Source organism: Diuraphis noxia, unplaced genomic scaffold (assembly GCF_037042655.1).
Source record: "Diuraphis noxia isolate RWA-SAM2 unplaced genomic scaffold, SU_Dnox_SAM2 contig0002, whole genome shotgun sequence".
NCBI lineage: Eukaryota > Metazoa > Arthropoda > Insecta > Hemiptera > Aphididae > Diuraphis > Diuraphis noxia.
In genome coordinates, this window is record NW_028301712.1 from 40,776,734 (window position 1) to 40,787,105 (window position 10,372).

The window sequence follows — 10,372 nt, forward strand, 5'->3', positions numbered from 1 at the left end:
TTTTGATAAAACCACAGATTTGGAATAAATTGATTATATTATCAGCTCTACAACTGTTCTCACAGGATCATTCTGCTTTTATGAAACCACGGTAGGTTAGGTTAGGAAGATAATCTACTATACCGTGATGAAACTGTAAACATCATCAAAATATTTTTTGATAACACCGTAATACACTTGCCTATGTGTAACTGTGTAACTGTGTAAGTGTAATTACTATTACAGACCACAGGCACAATTTAAGATATACTTACATGTTACATGGCTGTTGGCTGCATATTTTTACACGATTCGATAATGACAACATCAATTCTTATAAAAATATGAGTTAACGTTACGACAATATGTCAATAAACTAAATTTAGTGGAATTGTCGATTTCTCGTTATGTCTGACATTAATGTTGTACTTTAAGTTTAAATACACGAAAAAATGATTACTACCATCCATACAAAAATACAATAGCCGAGCACAACAAATACAATCGAAGAGCAAATCATTTTTAACATATTAAACGAAATTAAAGGTAAATTATTTTGAATCATGCTATTCATCGTTCATCATTCAACTGTTTAAAAACTTATGACTTGGTTGACCACCCCGCACCTGTTTGACACTTGAGTACTTGACATACTTTATTTTGTAAAGCATCATGAATTTTTAATCATTACAGATGATTGGTCATCTCCATAAATATGTCTATGACCTTTTATGCCCAACTCCTTAGTAAAGAAACTTTATCAAAATTTAAATTTAAATTTTTTATACAAATTGTGTAATTTAATTAAATTGAGTACCTATACTCACTTATAATAATATATAGGGAGGTTTTAACTATTGTTTTGTTATTTTCTTGCCCTAAATAAAAATCAGATATGTATACCTAATATAATTTTTAGAAAAACTGAATACAGATGTTGAATCATATATTCTTTATGATTTGCCTGTTGTACCTATACTCATGTTCATTAATTACTCATAAAACATTCTATTTAACTCTATAAATAATTACTCTGTGTCCCTTCTCTATTATTTTTATTATATATTTAGGTTTTAAAGTTCATGTGAAAAATTTTAGTTCTTAATTCCATAGTTAACAATTATTGAGAATAGGCTTAATAGACTGTTCTTAATGTTCTTATAGATAGGTATAATTAAATCTTAAAAGAATTCTAACAATTTTAATTATTTGCTAATAAAATTCAAATTACAAATCAGAGAACTCGTTCTGATGAATCCGTTCAAATATTTTGTCTATATAAAAATCTAAAATGTCATAAACTTGCCCTGTAAGCTTAAAATAATTATTTATTTATTACAGCGTTCAAAAGAAAACCACTTAATTATTACAAAAAATCAAAACGTTCAATTTTTCAAAAAATATGGATGTGAAATTAAGTTTAATTCTTATGCTATCATTGCCACTGGTAACACCTATACGTTGGCTAATGCATCCGAACACACAAAAATGTTTACGTGAAGAACTCAGACAAAATGTTTTAGTAAAAGGTGATTATGAGATTGCACCAATTGAAGGTCAATTTATGGATTATATTGTTAGGGACTCTAAAGGACATATCTTAGCTAATAAACAAGACATTACTAAAGGAAAGTTTACATTTAGTACTGAAAATTATGATATGTTTGAAATTTGTTTTACCTCTCGTGTACCTGGGTATCAACGAGGAACTTTGCAGGAAGTTGCATTACATATTAAAACTGGTGTTGAAGCAAAAACTTATGAAGGAATTGGAGAAGTGGCTAAATTGAAACCTTTAGAATTGGATCTGAAAATGTTGGAAGATTTATCATCATCTATTGTTCAAGATTTTTCTGATATGAAGCATCGTGCTGAAGAAATGCGTAATACGAATGAATCAACAAGTAGAAGAGTGCATTGGTTTAGTATGTTTAGTATTATTTGTTTATTTGGATTGAGCGTATGGCAGATTTTATACTTAAGGAGATATTTTAAAGCTAAGAAACTTATTGAATAATATTAATTTGATTCTATTAAAAATGTATTTTTCTCTTACAGTCTTACATTAAAATATGTATCAATTGTAATTACAACTTAATTTGATTTAATACATTTTATTTAATATGAAATTATATATTTACATTTAATAAAAAAAAATCTATTAATTGTGTTGTATCATTCTTTAAGAAGTAATACAAAAAAAAATATATTACATTTTTAGAAGTTGGATACCAAACATATAACATAATATAAGTAAAATGAGCATCCTCATTTATAAGCATTATTGTACAACCATACCAAGTATTGATTGAATATTAATATTACAATTCAATGGGGAAACATAAATTAATGAGTATCAAGGGTGCCCTGGGTGTTTAATACAAATAATAATACATGGCAGCAAGTAGAACAGTTTTATTTATAGATGGTGACAATTCAATCCACTTTGATGATAAAAAATAAAATTAATTATCTTCAATGTAATTATGAATCTGTATTTTTTTTTTTGCCATCTGGAGACAATTCATCCTGGTAAAATAATATAATTAAAATTGAATACTTCTTTAGGTGTCACCAATGATAATACTTTTAATAATCATTTTACAAATGGGTACTTTATAATTTAACAAAATATTTGCATACTACTTAAACATTACCTACCTAATAAATATATTATTATTATTGGAATTTATTTAATATATTCATAAACGTAGATCTGTTGACTATTAGTCATTAGAGTACTGTGGTATGCTAGCTCTTAATGAGTAGCGAAAAAGAATGAAGCAATGTGTAATAAATGTAATATAATGAACTCCATGAATGTATTATTTGATAAGTGACTGCATACAATTTTTTTATGATTTTATTTGTAATCTGGTTAGTTAGGTATAAAGTACACTTTTTTAAATTCAATCGTTTTCATGTTTTTAATATTAAATATCATGAATCTTCTTCTATATTATATATAAAGGAATTTGTACCCCAGAAGGATCACCGTAGAGCCCAAACCACAGGGCAGATCCGCTTAAAATTTTCAGGATTGGTTAGTATTATAATTTCACTGTGCTTTAAGAAAAGACTTTTGAAAATTCAACCACTAATATTAAAATTAAATGGTTGTAAGTATACAACAGTGGTGCTATCTGTCAAGCATTATTTTCACTTTCATTTATAAAAAATGTCATCTATTGAAGAAATTACTGGGAATGGAATGTCAACATCTCAAATAGTTGTACCAATTATCAGCTATCGGTGATGGTGCCTGCCTTTTCCATTCAATTTTCTTTCATTTATATAGGACTCAAGAAAGATGCCAAGAGATCAGAAATACAATTGTTGTGTATGTCTCTGCTAATTGGGATACCTTTGTCTTACAATTCATATGGTGACAACTTTTCCACTGCTGAGAAAAAAAAATGAGCCATAGAGAGACGCCTGGCAGATGTGAAACATCAAAAATTTTCTTTTTGTAATAATGTTGAAAATAGATGGTGAATAAGATGACTATGAAATAACTTCTAAATTAATGTAATAAGACTATTTTGTTTTTTATTTGCATATGAAGTAATTAAAAGATTTACAAAGACATACAGAGATTCATGATCTTGATGAATTTTTTCAAAATTAGAATTTAAAATACTTATAAAAACAATTTGCTTACATGTATAATGTTTTTAAACAGCTATTATAACAACTCATGAAGAACTTTGTATTAAACTGTTTTACCAAGCTTTTAAAAAGAAAATTGAAAATTCCTATACCTAGGTTTCAAAAGTATTGTCTAGATCCAGTCTGATACCATAAACCACTGTAACGATCGAAATTGTAATTAATATTATAATATTATAAACCATTATGCGATAGCGCTCTCCGTCCCACAGTCCCCTCTGCCACCGCTTATAGGCGACACCGAGTTCACACACACACATCATCATCACGTATGCCTAGTACCCGTGGTTCGAATGACCTGCCAACACTATATAATAATAACACCTCATTAACGGCCTATAATAATATAAAAGTGTAAAGTACACCGGCCAAACATATTTCTAACTAAATTATGCAACGATAAATTATATAATGCTGTTCGGTGAACAACACGCCCAGCCACGGCCATCTCTTGTTCATTACTTTTTCTTCGCTTCAACGGACAACATCATGGTCGAGTAGCGAAGAATAAAATCGCCGGGGGCGTCATCGGGACGATGCTCAACGGTCCAACAGCAAAGAAAGATGGTAATATGGTTTTGTTAACGTTGTACGTAGTACGTACAACTCACATACAGTCACACCTTGGCCAGTGAATTAATATTATTAATTGTTAATATAGGTTCTGACATTTTGGTGTTAGTTAATATTATAAAATATGATCGTTCGTGTATATATATATATACTATATTCATATACCATTATTATTTATTTAAACATACACTGGTAACCAATATTCGGAGCCGTGTTTGGAATTGGCATATCGTCCATTCCATATTATTATTATGATTTATATTTATCCGTTATGTTTGTTTGTTCGGAGTCTTTCAATTGCGGCCAAGTTTTTATGCCGTATGGCTTTTCTTGGTCATAAATTAAATTTTTATTTTCTGGTATACATTAAAAAACCAACCCCCATAACAATGTTTTAATTTTTTTTCCCTTTTCCAATTTGTTTATTTATTTATATAAAGAAAATCCCGCATGCTCTGATTTTTGAATCTCGGCTGTGGGTTGGCGACCTTTACCAGCCTCGTCAATGTACACTCCACGCCGAATCTGGTTATAGCCTCGTGCGAGTTGTTACACCACCTCCAAAGTTGAAAATATAAGCATTTTTCAACTATGTTTATGTACATACCAAAAAATATATATGTATACATCATTTTAAAATATTATTTGCTCTGCTGAGTTGAGTATTTAAATTTAATTGAAAAAGGATATATTTATTCTGTTAATTTATTTTTTATTATAAGTATGGAAGTTTTATAAGTGAATATGACAAGTAGAAAATATCAAAACATTCCTCTTTGTTGTTTGTTTCTTGCAGCATTTCTCCTGTTATGGTTACCACTAAATGCTTTGTTCTCATTTTTTCTCTGTCGTTCCAACTCAACATTTGATCCAGACGAAGTAGCTGATGAAGAAGTTGCTTGTAGTTTACCTTACATAAATAAATATGTTTTCAAAAAATGTTAATTTTTTGTTTGCACAAAAAAATATTTACTTCGGTTGGATCTATTAGATTGCTTTGCAGCATATCTCCTAGCTTGTCTTTCTCGAACTTCTTCAGGATTTTCACAGAATGGTTGAAAATTTAATACTGGCTGTGGTTCATCATCTGAAAACTCTTCTTCAACAAATTCATTTACAGCTTTTTTCTCCATTAAAACCCTTGGTACAACATCTGGTCTTCTTTTTTCGTTTTCGTCTACTGGTTCTGGTATAACATATTCAACTTCATCATATGTGTCATCATATTCATCATCATAATATGACTCTAATTCAGCACATGTAATCTCAGTAAAATGATATTTTTCATAAAATGGCCGCATTTCATTTCGGAAAGATTTATCATCTAACACCGCCTTAAGTTTTTTAAGTTTCTTAAACCTAAAAATAAAAAATAATATTGATCTATTATATACTGTAAAGTGTAAATACTATATTGTAACACAGTCTCATTTGCCATCAGTTAAACAGGAATAAAAATCATATTGTTAAATTGTATTCATTAATGTAATAAAGCTTACCCTTTAATTGAAGGATCATAACCAGAAGCAGTATCCTCATACTCTGACTTTAAAGGAAGATTTAAATCGTACTGAGTAAGTTCTGGTGGAAGACAATCTTCCAATATCATATTTATAACTTTTTCAGAATCCATGTCATAATATTCTAAACATTTCTAAAAAACAAAGAAACATCAATTATAATTAAATGTAAGAACTAAAAAATATAAATTAACTTACCTGGATGAATCCATCTCCTAGATGGGGCAATAAATCTTTTACATTATTTATAAGAGACTGCAATTTGGCATTCTCTATATTTGTACTACTGATTTGTAGCTAAAAATACAAATTCATAAATATAATTTTATATTATATAAAAAACTAAGAAACTTGAAAAAATGATTACCTCCAACTGTTGTTCTTGTAATTCTTTTTGTTCAAGTTCAGCAAATGGTTTATTAATTAATTCTAATGATTTTAATAAATAATCATATCTTGTTGAGTCTCTAAATGGTGTTATTATTATTGAAATAATTTCAAATAAGCTATGATCATTAAAAACTTACATTTCTTTGTTAGATTTTTGATATTTCTTTATATCTTTAGTTAAATTATACACAATAGTATAGTCATTCACAAATTCATTGTATGATAATAACTCACTGACTGCTTCTAAATATTCTCCAACTGTATTTTCTGATCTTTAAAATATATATACATATAAAATTTTTTTTAGAAATATAATTAACTTATGATAGTTATATTCAGGACAGGGTTAAGCAAAAATAGTGCACAAGGCAAAATAAGATTTTGGCGACCCTAAAGTAACAATATTATTACTGTATTGAAAATACCACCCCTAATTAATGTGACTCTAAATGTGGGTCTGTGTTGCCTAGCACTTAAGCCAGGCCTGGGTATATTATTATTATTGTTTGTGTGTTAGAAAAGATAATGGGCCACACTGAACAGGTTTTTGTGGGGCCCCATAAGTTCATAATTCACAATGATATGTATTTATATTAATTTAATTATATAAAATATATGTCTTGATAATGCTATGGTATATATTTACTTGTTTGTAATTTGGGTAGGTATATGAATTAAACACTGTCTAACAATTTTCAAAAGTAATAATCTTGAGGCATGTAACTTTTCTTGGAATTTTTCTAATTTATTCATAGTGGTTACTTTCTTATAAATTAGTGGTTTTATACTATGATAGAAAGAAGCTATTCTAAAAAAAAAAAAAACATAAATTAAATGTAGACGTTGATTAAAATTTAAAAGTAATTAGTTTTATGTTTGTCACACATACTTAAGATGCAATTTCTCTTGATAGAAAAAACTAGAAGCAAATGGATAAATTTCCAATAAATTTGAAATACTATATGATGTGTCTAATAAAAAATTTATAATATCTTCAATCAAACAAAGATTTGCTTCTTCAATATCGGTAGAGGTTTTATTACTTTGAGATATGTGATTACCATATTCAATGTCTAATTCAATTTTGTCTTGAAACTGACTTAAACACTAACAATTTTGTTATTAAAAAATTGTAATTTATTATTTGATGTAACTCACTTTAATTGTAAATTGAATGGAGTGTTTTAAATTTTCTTTGTATAATTGTTGACAAGTAAACATCTCATTTAAAATTATTTCTAACTCCTTTTTATATGATTGGCCATAAATGGAACACATATCATATAACATAGGAATACTTATAATATTGTTATTATATAACAAGTTCCACATATAATGAGGAGACATATAATTATCCTAGTAAAATAAAATAAAAACAATAATTCATTTTTTAAGAATAGTATGAATATTAATACTTCATTCTCAGAAGACGTAGTAAGCCGTTTAAATAATTTATATGCAAAATGATCAATTTCATTGTAAATGGTTAACACATCAATATCCTGTGGAAGTTGATCCATCAAGTGAGGTGGAGCAGCTTCTTGAAGAAATGTACATAATCCCATAGTAGATTGTTTGTTATAAATAACTGTAGACCAAAATCTAAAACATTACAATACAATTATTAATAAACTCAAATATGTACTAATTATGTTTAAAATATTTACTCTTTAAATGATAAATTGAGAAGAATTTTAAAATCTTGAATCAAATACTTCATCTGTTCTATCCAACATTCTTTTTGATCCAAAGCATTGGTAATGGATTTTAATGGATGAACATATCTCAAAAATTTTCTTTTTATGGCCAACTTTTTGTCCTAAATATTTTAATTTAATACTTTTAAAATTATCATGAAATGTAATGTTTCATTATTAAACCAAATTTTGTTTTATTCCTAATTAATATTATTATGTGCTTCAATTTTTCAGATTTACTACACTTATATGGTAAAGAATGTTTGAATTTGAATAATTAATGTTTCCACTTAATTTATAATAAAGTATTACACCCAACACGTTATACAACATACTAAATTCATAATGATTAATCTATTATTATTCATTATCATTTTAATATTTAACAGGAGATGGAACAATAAATAATACACACTAGAGTTATGACTGTTATGAGTAAGTAAAAAGATGATATAATAATTATTATTATTAAGAATATTATTCAAGCTATTATTAATAGTTAAATTTTAAGTATGACTGTTTACCCTTAAGAGATATACAAATCAAATTCAATTAAAAATCAAAAATCCATCTATATTATGGAATAATGATGATCAATCAATTAAATAACTAGGATGAAAAATGAACATGGAAAATGCATATAAATAAAAAAATTTAACCAAGCCTATACACAGTTGAAAATCTCATATCCCCTAATAAATTACAGTTCAACACTTCAGAATAAATGCTCACTTCTAATATACACATCAATAATAAGACTATTAATTACACATACATGCCTAGTATAGGCAGCCGCATCCGAAACAAAAATTACAAACTATACAAATCAAATTTCTCAGGATAGCTCTTAAAGCCCCATGCAAAACACACAACTCCACAATGACACTGGAATGTCATACATTGAACCACATGGATCAATGAATAATTAAAAACATTTCATTCGAAATCAAAAACAAAAGAAGGTGCTCTTCACTTCAACATTGGAAAAAAATTCAAAAACCACAGATTAAAGGCTACCACAAGATATTTTACTTGAAGCACTTGAAGTTCAAGATGAGGACTATCTACTGATAATTAAGCTAAAATGTATCCATATCTTATTTGTAAACCTTAATTAATTAATTTTATATACTGTAAAAACATTGTAAAAATACTTGGTGTATTGAAACAATTATATTAATAAGTAAAATAAAAAAGTATGACTGTACAATTTAGTATTAATTATTTAAAAATTTTACTTCAACAGCCATTTATGTTTTAGTTTTGCTTCGGATTCTGGGGCGAACAATATTTAATTCTTAATATCAGAAATCTTAAAATTTTAAATTGATAATATAATATATTATAATACAGTTATACACTATCACATATTATTCACATCACATTTACAACTTATAAGTAATAATTCAGGTAATTTACTATGGAATATGCCAATAGACTTAGAAGAAAGGGTACAGAACTACAGAATATATTTATGTTATATTAATAAATAGGTAGGTGAGGATTGAGGATCATGAATTGTGAAAAGAATGTAGAAAAGAGTAAGGAACTAAGGACTGAATCCTGAAAAGATTTATATTAGTAAAATAGTAATAAACTAATAACCGAACGATGTAGTACCACTATATAGTAATAGTACAGTGACTCAATGTCAATGATATATTGATATGACGTCTGATGCCGATTAAGATAATCTTAATAAACGTAATAATTCGTATTGCACATGCGTGATGCCTGAGATATTATCTATTCGGCGCAAATACTATCACTCTTATCAGGATTGATCAAATACCACGTAAATTTGAATTATCATTATTTTTATATATTAATAAATAATTTGAATATTAGAGATTAAAATGTTATGTTGATGTGCAGACGTGCAGTGGCGTCATTTGCGGGATGCAAGGGTGTACAAATGCATCCCATGAATTTTTTTTAACACGCTTTTTGTGTAGATCCTTTCATAGAATCATAGTATAAAACAAATAACATTAATTTTGGTATTTTTTTTTGATTTACCTTAAAATTTTGTGGAGCACCACTGTGTATAACAAATATAATATTTTTCACATGTATAATTCAACCGGATTATTATAATTTAAAATATTATATAATCTGTGTCCTGTGATACAAATAATAAAATGGTACACAATCAAGCGAAGCGAGCAACTTTGATATAATGATATTACTTTAGATTTTCAATATTGGTTTTGCATCCCATGAAAAAATGTGAAATGACACCCCTGTTGGTGTGTAATTTAAAACAATCCCATAAACAATTTTAAAGTATATTAAATTAATAATGATGTCCAATATGTGATCAAATACGTGATATACATTATAACACAAATCGAACTAAGGTATTTATGTAATTTATTATTTTTATATAATTCTGTTTAGTTCAGTTGTTTTAAAGAGCACACCTAACAATTGAATTTTATTACCAACTCTCATAATAAAATGCTGTATTTTGGATGATAACTCATTATTACCATAGTGCAGTAATGTAGGTACCTACAATACAATTTTAATAGAATAATTTTT

The 10,372-nt window shown here is 27.4% G+C and overlaps 2 protein-coding genes across 3 annotated transcripts; one reads left to right on the forward strand and one right to left on the reverse strand.

The window, feature by feature from the left end:
• The first annotated feature begins 197 nt into the window (after nt 1–197).
• Nucleotides 198–2,144, forward strand: LOC107164398 (transmembrane emp24 domain-containing protein bai). Its single transcript, XM_015512209.2, is given in 3 exon segments — nt 198–525; nt 1,321–1,894; nt 1,896–2,144. Coding segments are annotated over 2 exon segments (555 nt in total). The 5' UTR covers nt 198–525; nt 1,321–1,381; the 3' UTR covers nt 1,938–2,144.
• A 2,768-nt stretch (nt 2,145–4,912) lies between these two features.
• LOC107172278 (activating signal cointegrator 1 complex subunit 2-like) lies at nt 4,913–9,442 on the reverse strand. 2 transcript variants are annotated; one of them, XM_089219131.1, is made up of 12 exons: nt 9,067–9,442; nt 7,799–7,950; nt 7,547–7,733; nt 7,290–7,487; nt 7,021–7,238; nt 6,778–6,939; nt 6,269–6,403; nt 6,109–6,208; nt 5,940–6,038; nt 5,721–5,875; nt 5,195–5,580; nt 4,913–5,131 (listed from the first exon to the last, which is right to left on the reverse strand). In XM_089219131.1, exons 1-12 carry the CDS (start codon nt 9,076–9,078, stop codon nt 4,983–4,985), a joined length of 1,953 nt encoding a protein of 650 aa, XP_089075257.1. In that variant the 5' UTR covers nt 9,079–9,442; the 3' UTR covers nt 4,913–4,982. The 2 variants fall into 2 exon arrangements, with proteins under 2 accessions (XP_089075257.1, XP_089075258.1); XM_089219132.1 differs by having other exon boundaries at nt 8,012–9,442.
• Between the last annotated feature and the right edge of the window lie 930 nt (nt 9,443–10,372).

What these genes read in the sequence shown, in the direction of transcription:
- LOC107172278 (XM_089219131.1), bottom strand. An exon ending in CTCAATTTATCATTTAAAGA is followed by an intron (nt 7,734 to 7,798) that starts GTAAATATTTTA and finishes GTAATGTTTTAG; the next exon opens with ATTTTGGTCTACAGTTATTT. An exon ending in TATGATCCTTCAATTAAAGG is followed by an intron (nt 5,581 to 5,720) that starts GTAAGCTTTATT and finishes TTTTATTTTTAG; the next exon opens with GTTTAAGAAACTTAAAAAAC.